The sequence below is a fragment of the Argopecten irradians genome, chromosome 15 (assembly GCF_041381155.1).
Source record: "Argopecten irradians isolate NY chromosome 15, Ai_NY, whole genome shotgun sequence".
In the NCBI taxonomy this organism is placed as follows: Eukaryota; Metazoa; Mollusca; class Bivalvia; order Pectinida; family Pectinidae; genus Argopecten; species Argopecten irradians.
Genome location: NC_091148.1, coordinates 6,822,647 through 6,841,558, shown reverse-complemented (window position 1 = coordinate 6,841,558; position 18,912 = coordinate 6,822,647). Strand labels below are relative to the sequence as shown.

At 33.8% G+C, this 18,912-nt stretch overlaps 1 protein-coding gene across 1 annotated transcript in view; it reads right to left on the bottom strand.

Annotated features, from left to right (window-relative positions):
* Positions 1-18,912, bottom strand: part of LOC138309660 (fibropellin-1-like) — a 73,350-nt gene that overhangs the window by 32,952 nt on the left and 21,486 nt on the right. The window contains exons 11-21 of the mRNA XM_069250875.1: positions 16,259-16,394; positions 15,358-15,480; positions 13,756-13,859; positions 11,960-12,069; positions 10,444-10,589; positions 9,337-9,453; positions 8,097-8,200; positions 7,141-7,237; positions 5,835-6,022; positions 3,381-3,456; positions 96-206 (exon numbers count right to left, since the gene is read on the bottom strand). Coding sequence (XP_069106976.1) covers positions 96-206; positions 3,381-3,456; positions 5,835-6,022; positions 7,141-7,237; positions 8,097-8,200; positions 9,337-9,453; positions 10,444-10,589; positions 11,960-12,069; positions 13,756-13,859; positions 15,358-15,480; positions 16,259-16,394 — 1,312 coding nt within the window. The remainder of the gene's footprint in view (positions 1-95; positions 207-3,380; positions 3,457-5,834; positions 6,023-7,140; positions 7,238-8,096; positions 8,201-9,336; positions 9,454-10,443; positions 10,590-11,959; positions 12,070-13,755; positions 13,860-15,357; positions 15,481-16,258; positions 16,395-18,912) is intronic.

Below are 18,912 nucleotides of genomic sequence, written 5' to 3'. Positions count from 1 at the left end.
TTCTATTCAAATATAGTCTTAGTATGATAATATCAAGTGCTAGTATAATTTAATGAACATAATATTGATAATGGTAAATCCAATCCAATACTCACCAACATCACTGCAGGTATCACCTTGGTATCCGGTCGTGCATGTGCATTGCCATGTGTTTCCTGTCTGTGAGCAACTGCCGCCATTATCACATGGGTTCGGTGAACATAAGTCTACGCAAACCAAAATCGTTGTATATGTTTAATTACATTTCAAAGTCACTCTCCTATCGATTCGTTACCTTTGAATCGGAAATACGTGTGTATGATAAATAGTTTAATATTAAATACAAGGAATGTGAGTTTCATATTAACGGCATTTAAGCTAGCCAAATTATGTTATATTTGTAACGTTCCTGTGTTTGCATCACCGTCAGTATCAATATAAAATGTATACCAATATAATATCGATATAAAATGTATACCAATATAATATCAATATAAAATGTATACCAATATAATATCAATATAAAATGTATACCAATATAATATTAATATAAAATGTATACCAATATAATATCAATATAAAATGTATATCAATATAATATCAATATAAAGTGTATATCAATATAATATCAATATAAAATGTATACCAATATAATATCAATATAAATTGTATACCAATATAATATCAATATAAAATGTATACCAATATAGTATCAATATAAAATGTATACCAATATAATATCAATATAAATTGTATACCAATATAATATCAATATAACATGTATACCAATATAATATCAATATAAAATGTATATCAATATAATATCAATATAAAATGTATATCAATATAAAATGTATATCAATATAAAATGTATATCAATGAAAAATGTATATCAATGTAATATCAATATAATCTCAATCATCATACAAAAACAACCCGCATTCAATCAGCTAGTATACAACACTTCGTTTATGAAAAATAAAACGAAAACTACGATCTAGAAATTAACATTTCCGTAAACTGATTGAGTAGTAATAATAACTCCATATTTGCATATTACTTAGATATTTGCCATACTGTTTAGGTTTAGATTACGACGTCATTATTGTCTAAAGGAAACGTCGTATGTTTCAGTAAAAAATACCACAATTTTCACTGATGAAACTTTGATACCACAAACGAAACCTGCCTGCAACTTTATAATATACAAAGTCGGAATAGCAACCTGTGGAATTAAATCCATCTGTCAGTGAACGTGTGTCAGCAAAGTCCTAGTGTATAGCACTTTGAATTGATGGGGTCCACATATCGCGATTTCCTCAAAGGGGGATATTTAGGGGGGTTAAAATCTTCGTATGATTTGGGCCCTTTTTGGCCCCGAAATCCGTTTTCAAAACGGTTATTTAGCATTAAAATTATTGGATTAGACATATTTAGTACATCCCTTATTTAATTGTTATGATCGTTTTCTAATTTCTCAGCTACAGTTGAACTTGCCATGGTTACCGCTCGAAAAATGCGTAAATTATGAAAATGTGGTAATTTTCAACAATTTTGCCATTTTATGTAACATATTGTTTCAGAAACAATAGAGAGCATCCTTGAACAAACTTTATATTTCACCTACAGATGTAATGGAGCTACATACATATTCTCAGTGAATATCAGGTTTGTTCAAGGATGCGCTCAATAGTTTTATAGACAAAAACTGGCAAAAATTTTCAAAATGTCCACATTTTTATAATCAATGCATTTTCAGCTGCAAAATTAGAATACATTTATTATAGTTGAATCAGTGATGCACCTAATATCTAAAACACAAAAAAAAATCACTAAATATTTTTTTTAATCCTATAGATTAGGAGGGGAAGGGGCCCAACCTTACTTAGTCCTTTCATGGTACACCGAGGTACTGTTATTGTTAGTGAAATTATTTGCAAAGATTCGTTTTGATATGAAAATAGAATGGCATGTGTGTCAATGCGTGTAACATGTATATACATTGATCCCTCGATAATCCGGACACCTTCATTCCATGCCTTTATCATCCGAATTGTAAATTCCTGGACTGCTGAATTTTGAGTTGTCAGTCAATATGTAAAGTAAATGTAATCTCTGACATTTCCGTCCGGTCTGTTGGTTTTCCAGACAAGCCTCTCCGGATTATTTTGGTCCATTGAACACACTATCACAGCTACTTAACTTGACGCAATATAATGCATTTTTTTATATAACAAGTTTTGGATTTTATTTGTTTAACGTCCTGTCAAAAGACAGGGCCATGTAAAGACTTGCCAGGTTTGTAGATAAAAGGAAAGTCGAAAAAAACCACCAAGCAGCGGTCAGTAACTGGTAACTGCCCCACATGTACGAAGGGACATGTTACAGTTACCTTTGAATTATGCACGCGAACCAGTTTTACAAACCCCGGATATCTTTTGAAGTACTATTACAGAGGACCTGTTAGATAGCTTAGACAACTGCAAAAGACCCAAGGGGCCTAATCTATGTATGATTAAATGTGTACACCAAGGTTTCAGTTCTTGGTCCAAAACCAAATCGCATTAACTTATTTTACATTTTTTTCTATCATAATACTACAAAAGGCACCTGGCTTTTGTAAGATTAGTTCGTGGGAACAATTCAATGTTAGGTGTGGCAGGTCCTTTAACCGCTATATAGTAGATAGAAAATAATTGAGTGACGTTTTAGCGTTTTACTTGGTACAATCAAATGGTAAATTACCCAGACCCAATCAAATTGCTAAAAGTTATGTGTTCTTATTTGTAATTGTAAAATTAAAACCAATGTATTGAAAGTACTGTAACTCTTAAAATGTTGGAACCTTTTGGTAGTGAAGAACATATTTAAAGCTGATCTTGATTCGTGAGCATGGAAAATATGGCAGATATAGTATATTTAAAATATAGTCGTACTCCTTTAGGAAAACGAAGAGCCAAAATATATAGGATATAAACACCATATGAAAACAATATATAAACAAGATATGACAACAATATATAAACACCGTATGAAACCCATATTAACACCGTATGAAAACCATATTAACACCATATGAAAACCATATAAGCACCATATGAAAGACATATAAACACCATATAAAACACATATAAACACCATATGAAAACCATATAAACACCAACTGAAAACCATATAAACACCATAACAAGAAATAACAAGAAATTGTTTGTATTACATATGTGGAATAGCTGCAATATTGTAGCTCAAAAGACTTTTAGACATATAATGTTTTCGTCTTAGACCGAAAGGTATAGTAGACCGGGTACGTTTATTCGTTCTTAAATGTGGAATTGTTATTATATGTGTTCGTATTGTGTTTGATATATTCAATGAGCAAAGATATATATTTATTTACATACCACATTTGCCTTGGAAAACAGATATATCGTCTAGATACATTTCAGTTCTATCTCCCCTTTTGCCATTAAAATAAATCTGAAATCAGAAACAAAACATGTTAATGTCATGTCAGAAAAATATCACATGAAAATGTTAATGCTTTATATATGTATGGATACATACTGAAATGTAAGTATTAAGTAATTACCAGAAAATACAAAAGGAAAAATAATTTGTAAAAAAAAGTTTATGTCTAACAAGACAGAAACATTTTTTTACAAATCAATTTTTTCTTCTTTGTCAGCAAATACAATATGAATTAAAGCTATATAAACGATATTTTGAATACTATAAGATATATCATATAATAAGATATTTTATGTAATATATGTGATATATGATATAATTAAAATCTTGTAAAATTCGATGTCTTTAATGGGTTCGATATTTCAAAAAAAAGCGGAAAGGTTTCAAATTCAATTAAAATCTCAATCTAAGTAAGATATCTTCTTTAATTTCTTTTTATGAGATATTTTACAATATATAATATAATACATTATGTACTATATACTATATAAAATGTATGCAAGATATATTATATACCATATGAGAAAACTTATGTAACATATATTATATCTTATATAGATATAAGATATTATATATAACAATATGTGGGAGTAATACTATATTGTTAACTATGACGTCATCAACTTTTGTGTTGTTGCCTTATCAACGTCATCATTAAACATCTCCTGAAGAGCAGCGGTAGCTGCGAAAGCGCTATGGGCGCAGATTTGTTTATTTATTTGTTTTTCTTTCATATTTTATTCCATCTCAAGGAATACTACATGTATTTACCCTACGATTTTCCATATAGATATAAGATATTTTCGCTGTACATGTGTTTATATATTGTACATCGATTAAATACGAAATAGACCTTACTAATTCAATAAATGTTAAATTGTCTTTCCATACAATTTTCCATTATTGAGACCTTTTTACAACTGCCCCCACATATTGTTCATCCTGTAATAGCCCACGAAGACTATTTGTGTTAATCTGTGAAAAGGGGCACCAACCCTCTTTACGGGGAGGGAGTTATTACTGTTTTGTAATACTATGTTGTACAATACACAATAGCTAAAATAACGTATAAAAGCGAAAATGAAATTGTAGAAAGGTATAATTGGACGTGAAGTTTATTATTTATACATTGTATTATTTAAAGCTCTTTTTAAAACTAATCGGCAGGAAAATGTGAAGCTGGAGAAAATTACATTCTGACGTGAAGTTTATCATTTTAATTTTATGCCCAGTATTGTTGAAATTTCTTTTTAAAACTAACTAGCGGGAAAATGTAAAAATATCCATGTAGAGCACAGAATATATATGCAAAAACATCGTGTGTACCAGCGCAAATACAACGCGGGACACGTCAGCATGTGTCTTTGGCATATTCGATATACAACAATGTATATATGTACCATCGTACAACAATGTATCTTTTGCACAATGGGCTACTAAATGATAGGCAACATTAGCTCCATGTGCAGTCACTTATTACCCAGTTAAAGGTCAACCTCGAGTTCAGATCGGAAAGAAACATGTATTTTAAACAACTCAAACTTATGTAATATAACGATGCCTTGATATGGAAATTTAATTTAAAGATTTAAGTTAAAGTAAGCTATGTATAATATATATAAATTGATAATATGATTGACCAATGTGAATAGGTCTTCAGGCAGTTGATTCAGGAACAATGTCTAAGAACAAGTCCAAATAGGAAGTTATTTCATATCTAGGAAGTTATTATTCAATCATTGCCTGACATCATTTTAGGGAATCGTGATCTTTACGCCATTCCTGCTTCCTGGTATCGAATATATAAGAGACTAGAGATATTCTTTAAACACACTCGAAAGACACTCCATAGAGAACATACACAACATACACTACAGACACTACAGACGTGACACACTTCACACCAGGACACCTCTGCAGATACCAACACTAGGAAGCATGGAAATAATTTTGTACATGTATTTTAGTAGACGGAAAGTTATAATTGTAATTCCCGTCAGGATGTATAGAACTATACAGTCCTTTATCCACTATACCAAGTATGCATATGGAACCAAATAAAAACTATGCAACTAGAAGTCAACGCCTCCATCATCATTCAACAATGACGTGAACCTCACTGACGATGAATTAACAACCAACGCCATAAATCATTTAAAACTTTTAAAACATTATACTTATCGTTTAAATACAATATTCAGATTTTGAAGCTGTGTGTATATGTATTAACTTTCATCTTTTGGGGCTGCAGCACAGCCGCTACAGTAGCTTGTCCAGTAAATACTTTTTGACCTAACGTATGACCGGTTGGTTTTCAAACATCGTTTCCCCCATTTACTTGTGAATTACATAAATTTCTTGCAACTATAATTGCTAGCTCTAGCTACCTTCCTGTTCGATGATGGTGAAATTTCATATTCTTGGGAAACCCATGATGTGAGTCCAGTATTGCTAACCACGAGCAGGTTACGTGGCGTAGGATTGGTGTTATCACTGACCATGAGCGACAGCTGACTACTTGACCCCGATGGATCATTCACTATGGCTTTAAAGCGCACACAAAGGGTAGCGGCATCTGTTGAAACAAAATGATAAAGTTTGAGCGTTAAAGAGCGTAGCATTATATATTTGAATAATATGAATAATATAAATGTAAATAATTAATTACGTTAAATGTACACTATTATTAATGTTATACGTGGTTTGAGCGCACAAAATGTGTAGCATCTTATCAAAATCATTTAAACTAAAACTAAAACTATAAATACAGATAAATATTTCGATTCTTACTGAATTTGGACTCAACGAAACTACCTAAAATATTCTGTTTCATTTGCTCATGAACTTGGGTATCTGTTTCTGTGACGAATAAAATGTGCTATGTGCTTGTGTGACATGTATCAAAACTAAGAACGTCTCTGTAAAAGGCAAGTGGTGCAGGCAACACGACGATAGGAACAACTATATGAAAGTCAATGAATATGGATTAACCTTACATCAGTTGTTTAACTGTGTCACGGCTAAAGGGTACATCAACCACTAGAACAATGCAAGTCCCATCGCGTTACGATGACTCTCCATTTTGATTCGAAGCGGGATACAACCGTATCACAAAGTCTAGATTCTAAATGGGTTTTAATATTTTGATTTATCTGGATTACACTGATAAGACAAATTGCTTCTTAATAAATTATAGATAATAGAAGGATGGAATCTTTCAAACGTGTTTAAACAGATTATGATAATTTTTTGTGTGCTCCGATCTAGTCACTACAAGTATACAACATACCTGAATTAAGGATCTTGCTTTGGTCGATTTCATGGGGTGATGAATTGAGTACCCCTTGAAAGAAATATAACATGAACTGCTTCACAATTCATTCAATTTGTTTCAAAATGAACTCAATTCACCACCCCAATGAAATCGACCAAAGCAAGATACTTAATTCATGTACGTTGTATACTTGTAGTGACTAGATCGGAGCACACACAAATTTAGCATAATCTGTTTAAACAAAACTAAAACTATAAACAGATGATTTAGTTATGTTGAATACATGTACTTGAAGAGTTTAGATCGGAGCACACAAAAATATAGCATTATTTGATATTTCTGTCCGAACTCTATTGTTCCGGACCAGCGGTTTCCGGATTATCGCGGGTCGACTGCTCAAAAATTAACAAAAGACTTACCTGGAAACGTTACGTCAGACACCAGGATAGCGTCATAAAAACCGAGTGCGTAGTACGTGAGACCGTCCGCTGGTGCTGGTGGTTCGTTGGGATTGCCCTGTATCGCAACAGAACATTTGAAGGGTTACAAAAGCTGTTTCAGAAAAGCAAAGGTCGCTTCTTGATTTACCTAAGGTTTACCATTATCATAAGATATAGCAATGACATTACGTAACTTAGATTTTTAGCCTATTGGGCTTCTAAAAATTCTAAAAATAAGTGATTTTCCATACCAATAACAATACTTATAATTCAAAATCATTGTAGAAATCAATGTCGATTTTGACGGAAAATAATATTACATCACTTGCACCAAAAACCTTAACGAGGATATTTCGGTACATTCATCTCTTGAAATCATCAAAATTCAGCATTTGGTTCTTTAACTGATTGTCCATACTCATCACAACAATTACAATTCCAAATCATTGTAGAAATCAAAATCAGTTGTGACGGATAGCAATATTACATAACTTTAACTTTGCTATTTCAGCTGATCTGGCTATATTTTGGCACATTTGGGCCTCCTTAAATGATTGTTCAATCCCATTACAACAATTATAACTCAAAATTATTGTAGAAATCAATGCCGGTTGTGACGGATAACGTATATACCGTCATATCGAATTTGACAGATTTACAGAATCAGGTGGTAAATCTCATCCAATTTATGAGTAAACCAATCATTAGGTTCGTGTAATTAACCTTATAATAAAAGACTCGATATGTTTTTTCCAAAAGCATAATAAAAAAAATTGCAAAAGATCAGCAAATGTTTTTTATTTGATATATTTCAATGTATTATGTTTTGGGTGGGAAGGGTGTATCTTTAATTTTCATAAATAAATATTTACTAAAAAGGATAGAATGACGCAAATTTCGTGGTAACCTGTCTTCGATTAATTATGAATATATACCTGATTTAGTGATTCTGCAAAAACTCCTGCCGATGTTTCCAGGTTTTCCAAAAAGCATTCACCGTGGATATCATTATCTACACCTTCGTTACACGAGACTGTGCCTAACCGTCAAAAGTGAAAAATCAATGAATTAAATTTTGTTAAATTATTCATTTTTTTGTAAACTTTGCATTAAATTTATAAAAAATATTTAGCAGTAAATAACAGCAAAATAATTTATTCGAATTGTTCTTAAATAACAGACGTTAACGTTTATTTTGTATTCAATCACTTCTAATTGGAAAACTACATTACTTGCACTGAAAATAAGGAAGTTCGCCTTCTTTATATTAGTTTTTATTTACCGGTAGACTGTCTATATACTAAATGAATCACTTACCGGTAGACTGTCTATATACTAAATGTATTACTAACCAGTAGTCTGTCCATATACTAAATGTATCACTTACCGGTAGACTGTCTATATACTAAATGTATTACTAACCAGTAGTCTGTCCATATACTTAATGTATTACTTACCGGTAGACTACCCACATACTAAATGTATTACTTACCGGTAGACTGTCCACATACTAAATGTATTACTTACCGGTATACTGTCCACATACTAAATGTATTACTTACCGGTAGACTGTCCCTATACTTATGTGATACTAACCAGTAGTCTGTCCATATACTAAATGTATCTCTTACCGGTAGACTGTCCATATACTAAATGTATAAATTACCGGTAGAATGTCTATATACTAAATGTATTACTTACCGGTAGACTGTCCACATACTAAATGTATTACTTACCGGTAGACTGTCCTATACTATGTGATACTAACCGTAGTCTGTCCATATACTAAATGTATCTCTTACCGGTAGACTGTCCATATACTAAATGTATAAATTACCGGTAGAATGTCTATATACTAAATGTATAAAATACCTGTAGACTGTTTATAGACTGTCCATATACTTAATGTGTTACTTACCGGTAGATGTCCAATGATAATAGACTGTCGTGTACTTACCGGTAGACTGTCCCAATGCTAAATAGAGTACTTACCGGTAGACTGTCCCAATGCTAAATGTAGTACTTACCGGTAGACTGTACATGTCCCAATGCTAGATTGTAGTACTTACCTGTACACTGTCTAAATACTAAATGTGTTACTTACCGGTAGACTGTCCCAATGCTAGATTGTAGTACTTACCTGTACACTGTCTAAATACTAAATGTGCTACTTACCGGTAGCCTGACTACAGTCTTTCCCACCGATTCCTTGCGGACAAGCACAGATGAATTCACCAGCCGTAGCATCTTCCGAACAGGTTCCTCCATTTTTACAAGGTCGATTGAAACAACCTGCAACAAATATCGTCTTATGTACAGAAAAGGGTTTAACAATCGCGTTAACAGACCAGGGTTCGAATCCCGGAACTCAGAATATGAGTTAGAGGATTGCTGATCGAGCTCTTTAGTCATTAATTATTCTATCATAATTTACTTTTTAAATGAGGACAATTTTAATTGTCGCTTGATTTATCAATTATAGATAGGGCTGTATCAAAAACTAGAGGCAAGTCAGGATTTATACCTGAAATAATAACATTAACAAACGGTCAAATCGGTTGTTCCGCATAAAGAAAAACGGCCTAGGGAACGTATATAGAGGTCTTCCGTATATCAATAGTCAAAAGCCCGTGTATCAAATGAAAAACTACACGATTTCGGTATGAATGTCAGCCTTCACGTTCATAAAGATAGGACAGTGTTGTAGCAGACGACTATTTTGAGCTGAGAAACAAGTATATCATATCAAACATGTATAAGAACTATCTTAAACAATTAACACAATTAACAAAATTGAAGGTAATCATACATTTAAAGTTATGCAGAAGTTGCAAAAAGTATTAAATCTATTACAAACTATGAAGAACGTACAAGAGTCCACGACCTTGAAATATATACACCACAGTGCACCGAATTATATCCGAAGGCTGTTTTGAGACACGAAATTCGATTGCAACCGGCTTATATCACCGAAGCAAATCAAATGACCGGAATTAGGGTAATAAATTATTCATAATAGTGCGGCAAATGCGACCTATGGTCCCAGGGGTTAATAATAGATAGTGCGACGAACACCTGATGACAAGGATAATTTCCTACACAGAACTTTTTATGCAGCTTTAGCGCCGCAGATATTCAGTGTTTGAAAGCTGTCCAAGAAAAAGAAAAAGAAGACCTCTTACAATGTTCAATAATACAGGATCGCCTTTTATATAACATTTGACAAGTTTACGCAAACTGAAAAGGACACAAGTTTACAATAAATACTGCAATCAGAATTACCTGACTTAACCGCTGTGACGGTCAGTGTGAACCCAGTCTTTGTAGTTGTGTCACTACTCGCAGACGTATCAAATATGACCAACGCTAGATGAGATTCGGTGTTTGCTCCAGTCATAAGTGTTTTACTCGCAATAGTGCCACAAAGCCTGAAAAGAAGTAAAATACAAATGACAAGATAGTATGACAAATGTACTGTTGTTTATATTTATCACATATTCCGGTTTTTTTTGTTTTTTGTTTTTTTTTTTTTTTGTTTAAACATATTTTATTGTATCAAATATGTACAATAGGATTGGGCACAAGTTTTTCCAACTTATATTAAAGTTATATGTGCCGTAACTGGGCGATAATTTTGACATGCTATTTTTTCCTCATTAATTTATTAAAAACCATAAGGTTTGATGAATAAAGCTGTAAAAACCATTCAAATGGCTTCAGATGACTTATAAACGTTAGTTACAACACAGAAATTTTGTACTGAAAAATTGTTGTTTTATGCATTAAATATGTTTAAATGAAAACATACCTGCAGAAGTCACTTTACAATTACTAAAAACATTGTGAAAATGTGTAATGAAATTGTAGACCACAATTTGGCTTCATGGTCTCACCGTATGTACTCATTTCACTTCACTATTGATGTAAATAAAAGATTTTTGGCAGTACTGCCAAAAATCATTTTCAGCTCTTATTTGTACATGTAAAATTAAAACCTATGCTTTGAAAGCACTGTAATTTTCAAAAAGTTGGAAATTTTTGGTGATGAAAAACATATTAAAAGCTCATCTTGATTCGTGAGTATGAAAAATACGGCACATATAACTTTAAGCCCTTTCCATACAATATTAGGTAACACATACAAAATTATACAAGATGACATTAACAATAAAATAGTATTTTTTGTGAAAGTGTGGATAAGGGAAGGGTAAGGATAGGATGTAAGAAGGTGCAGGTATATGAAAAGAATGTGATAGAGGCCTTCATTTATATTATCATAAATTATAGTTAAGACATTTTCACTAAAAAGAAGCATTGTTTAAGACTGCGTGAATGATCTTTTTCGACCCAGTTGGCACAAGTACACAATCCACTACACACAACTTTCGGCTAAATATATTCCGTACATAGTGATTGCAGGATCTGCGGTTGTTGTCACAAAATAGTGGCCTCCGTTGGAGTTTAACATCTTGGTGTTGATATCCTTGTTGTAAGTACACGTACAAAGATAAAGAAAAAAATACCATTCTTCAGCGGTGTAGCATCTTTGAGTTATTATTATTTTTAAGAAACTTTTATATTGACATTGCAATCCCAACACGATTTTTGTATCCTGTTGTAGCACCAGTTCTTAACTATTCCCTATCAGCGTACAATTAAAAGTGTTTTAATTAGCATATAAACAAATTGTAACGATATTAGGTTATTCTTAGCAGCTAAACGATTCACATTTTGAATCAGACGAAGAAACAAAATTGACCAAAGCGACTAAGATGTTGAGGTAGCCCCTTACACTTACTCCTGACTAGGTTCGCCGATGAGATGATACCGAATTTCCAGATAATGCTTCAGATTGCAATCGATATCCATGTTATTGAGATCGAATTTTATCCTAGAGCCAGGAGATGCCTGAAAAGTTAAATTAAGCATTTTTTCTGTCTTTGCCTATTCCAGAGTTAGCTCCCTTGCAGGGAGGTATTGATTGTTACGTCATTATTTTTAGAGCAATTCACGTCATCTTCTCCTAAAAAGTATGACATTATACTCGCAAACACATGACGTCACAATCAATACCTACCAACAAGGGTAGATGCCTCTGTAATATGCAAATATATAATAAAACAATGGAAATAATTCACGTACTACCATCCTCGATATTCCGGGAGTTCCGATCACTTACGGTCTCTACACCCCTGGACTATCTCATAGTAAAATTGAAGGCAGCTCAGTGGAAAACATTTGACCAATCACAGGCCAGTAAAGATTTCCTCTGAAGACTACAGAGAGAGCGACGCCTAACATCAAAGCCACACAGTCGACCACATTGTACCGTTATACGGCTCTTTTGATGTACATCAAATGACTAAAGTACCTGTTCTGTTCTGTTGCCTCCGGTTTTACTTTGATATAGTCCAGGGGTGAACCCCTGGAGTATCGAGGATGACGTACCACATGCTACACTTGATAACATTGAGTTTGACGTCATGTGCGGGACTAGCATCTCCATTGTTGATGGAACGAAACTCTTTGTAATCTTCCCGCTGAAATGACGTTAGTACGGATAATCATCTTTTGACGTCATTCCATCACCAATAGAAACAATAGTCCCGCAAAATCGTTATCGGCTGTCACATGTTAGGGGAATTATTCCCATTTAACAACACAATTCAAATATGAATTTAAACACTTTGTTTTTCGTGTGTAGTTGGTAAAACACCTGTAAGATACTTGTTGTTTAATCATTCGGAGTATTTGAAGCTAAATTTCTAACGCGGCAAATACATTATCCGATTAACGTTTCAATAGCAGTTGGCGTGGTTTAAAAATTCGTAGATATGACATTGGACAGATTTAATTACTAATATGATTAGTATTTGAATGTTATTTGGGATTTACTTTGGTTGCCAGATTCGTAGAAAAAAAATCGCAAACACGCGAAATTTGTGTTACAGTTTTAAAATACACCTGGTCATGTGGATCAAAATTCTACACACATTCCAAATGAGGGGGGAGTGACAAAAGAAATTATACCATGTCCAGATTATCATATTGGTGTAAAGAATATCACTGCTTATAAGCAAGATATCAATATCTCGTTACTTAAACTAGATAGGATTAAAGCCTCAGTACTAAACTAGATAGACTCAAGATTCGAACTTATCTAGATATGCTCAAAGTCCTAGTACTAGATTAGATAGTAATGAATTTGATAGGCTTAAGTCCCACTACTAAAACAGATAGACTCATGTCCAAGTACTTAACAAGATACAAGTCCCATTACTAAACTTTTTAGACTCAAATCCCAGTATTAAACTAGATAGACTCAAGTCCCAGTAATAAAACTAGATAGACTCAAGTTCCAATACTAAACTAGATAGACTCAAGACCCAGTAATAAAATTAGATAGACTCAAATCACTGTCCTAAACTAGATAGATTAAATTACCAATACCTAATACTAAACTAGATGGGCTCTATTAAATTAGATAGACGCAAGCGCTTTAACTAAAACCAGAACGACGTGCGTCCCAGTCCTAAAACTAGAACGGACTTACGTCAAAGTTCTCATTTGAAGTAAGATGGGACTAAAGCTTACCCTGACGAGATATACGCATTTCCGGTCGGTTGTATAAGGTGATGATAAGGTCTTTATTGTATCTGTTCCGCTCTGTCCTAGATCAATAGTCCTACTACAAGCTCCTGTTAATTTCAATTCGTTTAAACCATTTAACCATGTTTTTTTGGGGGGAGCACAAATTTTGCGTTAACATGAGCAAGGTTCAGATTACCGTATTCAACGTAATTAGCGTCTAGACCGCTTAAAATTAAATCAAATAGGGGACGCTTATTTTGGAACCACAATGCATGTTGTGGACAATAAACCTCTGAATGTATCAATATTTGAGCTCTTTCCCAACCTCGATACTCCAGGGGTTCCGATCACTAACGATATCTACACCTAGACTATCTCATAGTGAAATTGAATGCAGGCAGCTCAGCGGAAAACTTTTGACCAATCACAGGTTAGATATCCTTTGAAGACTACAGAGAGAGCGACGCCTAACATCAAAGCCACACAGTCAACCACATGGTACTGTTATACGGCTCTTTTGATGTACATCAAATGACTAAATTACCTTTTCTATTCTATTGCCTCCAGTTTTACTATAAGATAGTGCAGGGGTGTAGAGATCGTAATTGATCGTAACTCCTGGAGTATAGAGGATGGCCCTTCCCATGCTCGTGCCACATTTATCTGTCACTGTTACAGTAAACTTGGAAATTCATTTTTCCTTCGAGATGCATTATTACGTCGAAAATCGCATGTGAAAGACTCGCATGTATTATGACATAAAATGAAGATGTTATTAGCATCGCACAGTTGAAACATGTCGGTTAATCCATCTTTAACTCCTTATATGAGGATGGGTGCTAATTACGGCGAATACGGTATTTGTAAAGTAATGCACCGTGTCTGAAGAATCGACTTGGTACGAACAGTTTGTTTCTCTGCTATTGTCACCGACTTTTTTTATTATAATTATTTTTTTAATCAAGATGGAATAGATTAACATTCGTTAACATTAATTCAATGTGTATTCAAATTCATTTAGAAATGTCTAGGTACAAAATGTACTGGCTTTATATCCATTAGATAGAAAATAATTAAAAATCAAAGCGTATCTTTCATATACTTACAACCAAACTGAAAATTTAGAACAATTGATACAAATATGCAAAATGAACAAGCGGATAATTTAGTAATGGTCTCATTCCAATGATCCGAAAGTCTCAAGGAAATAAAAGCATTGGGTTTTTTCTTTCAAATTTGCTTTTAAGAAACACATGTTTGAAGAATTTTTGTGAAGATTCATCGCTCCCGAATAAATGTTCACAGTTAATGATCTAAAGCGTTACGATATTTATTAAATAAATTCAAAATTAATTTACCTTTGACATAAATAACCTACCATTATCTTTGTCATCAGCAACAATAACATAACATTCAACATGTTCTTCAACAGAAAAGCAGTGACCTTTGATCCCTCGTAAAAATCAGCAGCTCTTCCAAATCAGAATTATTTGATATCAATATACGTTTATTCAATCGAAAACCTGCAATCGCCCTTATTTCCCAATCTTACTTAGAACAATTTGTATTCTGTTGCCTGTTTCATGAATAATAGGAATAGCCTACCATTTCCCGTTAGTCCATCGCAGGAACTCCCAGTCAAATGCTCTGGACAAACGCACTTGCAGTTAGAATCGTCGACAGTTTTAGTTGCAAATCCGCCATTATTACAAGCAGTGCTGCCACAATCTGTCAACAAAGACACATAAACATCTCAGTTAGTCATATGTATTTCGTCTTTCAATATTGAATTGTTATCTGCCGTTAGTGATAGGAGGTATCATCTGTGACATTATTACATCGTAAATACAACTTAATATGTTCTAAGTTGTTTTCACAGATAACAAATCTGACGTTTTACTAAAAAAGACATGAATTAAAAGTCAAATAGTTTGCATTGTACAACAACAGAAAGTATAATTGATTTTCTTGGAGTGTTTTAGATTGCTATTACATATATTTGACAAAGTATAATTTACTATTATTGAACTAATCGATAATGTTTAATTTGTTGTCGTTTTCATTATTATTATTTTGTTGAGTTTCCATAAGAATAAGAAGCACAATGCAATATATGACATATACATATTGACAAATCGTCAGACTGATGTTGCCACGCCTCGTGCTCGCAAACGCACGTGCACTTATTCTATGTCATAGCAACTATCGTAGTATACATAATACAAAAATGCGTGCGTTAATAGGGCGGTTTAATTGTCAGCTGGCGATCCGTCAATTAAGACTAGATAAAATATTAGATAATTCATGTCAAAATTCACACTAAACGAGTATCCCCTAAATGGTAGTAAGAATGGTTGACTATTCAAAAGAAATCATTGGTGTTATTCTGTCATCCAAAATTAGATTAAAAAACGTAAAATTCAATAAAACAATAATACTAACAAAAACAAAGAAACAATTGATAAATAAGATCAATATATAAAATGTTTTTGATATTTATCCTCACCTTTTCCACACTGATATACCTTCGTAATCGATTCTCGGTCGTAAAATGAAAACGTGTTTTTGTTCTCTTCCGTCAGGAACTCCAGATCTTTGTCTTTGACGGTAAAAGTGTCTTCTTCGGTGTTTGACCTAAATATCTGCAATACACCAACCGAACAAATCATAGGGTCTATATACAGCAGAGTCACACTAATCCGGACGCCAGTAGTCCGAAAAACTCTTTTATTATTGAATCCGACGGTACGAAGATTTCGGAATCCGGATTGTTAATCAATGGGATAATAGTGTTCGAATAATCGATTAGTTGTGAGCCTCATAGTAGACTGGCCACCAGACCATTAGTTGTTTAAAAGACTTCATCAACACATTTCTTTACTAGAATATCTCCCCTTCAGTTTAGCCTCATATGTGTGGAATTACATTTGTACATATACATATTCATTTTAAGTTATATGTGCCGTAATTTTCATACTCACGAATCCAGAAAAGCTTTTAATAATTTATTCACCATGAAAAATTACCAACATTTTGAGAATTACAATACTTACTATGCATTTGTTTTAGTTTTACAAGTACAAATAAGGGTTGAAAATGATTTTGGTAGTACTGCCAAAAAATATATAATTATTCTATATACATTAACAACACAGTGAAATGATTGCAGACCATGAAGCCAAATTGTAGTCTATGACTTGTAAGACACGACAACACGAATTTTACAGTGCAGACATTATGTGCTGTCACTATTGTTTGTTATTACTGTAACTATTGTAACTATGCTAAAAAGGTATCATGAATGTGTGTCCGTCCTTTTGAATAATTTTTACAGCTTAATTCATAAAATCTGATGGTTTTCAATATATATCTGAAGAAAAAATAGCATGTCCAACTTTTTGCCCAGTTACAGGATATATAACTTTAGCATATAACCCTTCAGTATGTATACACATATACCAGAGATGTTTAAAAGCCTTGATGTCACAAATTACTTTTTTTTAATTCAGACCATATCCACTGCATGTACAACGACATCATCAGAAAACAACCGATCAGACTTAAAAGACAAAATCAAATAAATGACATAATACGCGCCTTTACCTCGGTACATGACCTTAAATAGCAATAGAATAAAATGGATGAAAAAATGAAATTCCTGCAACATAACAGCCAGGACTCGTAGTAATGATCATATTTTATCACCCTCTTCGCCAGAAATCATTTGTTTTAATATACTGTGTTTTATTGCAATTTTCGATACATACTGATTTACAAAATGTACCAATAAACATTGGGGTGCTAACTCAACCTTACGGAATATGATAATACCACAATCCCAACGTTTTTTTACAAATTCTATTTCTGCATATTACATAGTTATTTGTCTTTGTGGGTAGGTATTGATTGTGACGTCATGTGTTTGCGAGCGTGACGTCATATTTTTCGAAGAAAATTACTTCCAAAAATAAGGAAATACAATGAATATCTACCGGGAAAGGAGCCACCTCTGTAATATGCACGAGACACGGAATACATGTATACATAGAAGATGAGAGGGTGTCATCCCTAACATTAGTATAGGAGATAGGAGGGTGACATCCCTAACATTAGTATAGGAGATGGGAGGGTGACACCCCTAACATTAGTATAGGAGATGGGAGGGTGACATCCCTAACATTAGTATAGGAGATGGGAGGGTGACATCCCTAACATTAGTATAGGAGATAGGAGGGTGACATCCCTAACATTAGTATAGGAGATGGGAGGGTGACATCCCTAACATTAGTATAGGAGAGGGGAGGGTGACATCCCTAACATTAGTATAGGAGATGGGAGGGTGACATCCCTAACATTAGTATAGGAGATGGGAGGGTGACATCCCTAACATTAGTATAGGAGATGGGAGGGTGACATCCCTAACATTAGTATAGGAGATAGGAGGGTGACATCCCTAACATTAGTATAGGAGATGGGAGGGTAACATCCCTAACATTAGTATAGGAGAGGGGAGGGTGACATCCCTAACATTAGTATAGGAGATGGGAGGGTGACATCCCTAACATTAGTATAGGAGATGGGAGGGTGACATCCCTAACATTAGTATAGGAGATGAGATGGTGACATCCCTAATATAAGTATAGGACATGTGAGGGTGACATCCCTAACATTAGTAAAGGAGATGGGAGGGTGACATCCCTAACATTAGTATAGGAGATGGGAGGGTGACATCCCTAACATTAGTATAGGAGATAGGAGGGTGACATCCCTAACATTAGTATAGGAGATGGGAGGGTGACGTCCCTAACATTAGTATAGGAGATGGGAGGGTGACATCCCTAACATTAGTATAGGAGATGCGAGGGTGACATCCCTAACATAAGTATAGAAGATGTGAGGTTGACATCCCTAACATTAGTATAGGATATGTGAGGGTGACATCCCTAACATTGGTATAGAATATAGGAGGGTGACGCCCCTTATATAAGTATAGGATATGTGAGGATAGCATCGCTCAAATTAATACAGGAGATGGGAAGATGATATCCCTAACATTAGTATAGGAGATGGGAGGGTGACATCCCTAGCATTATTATAGGAAATTGAAGGTTGACATCCCTAGCATTAGTATAGGAGATGGGAGGGTGACATCCCTAAAAT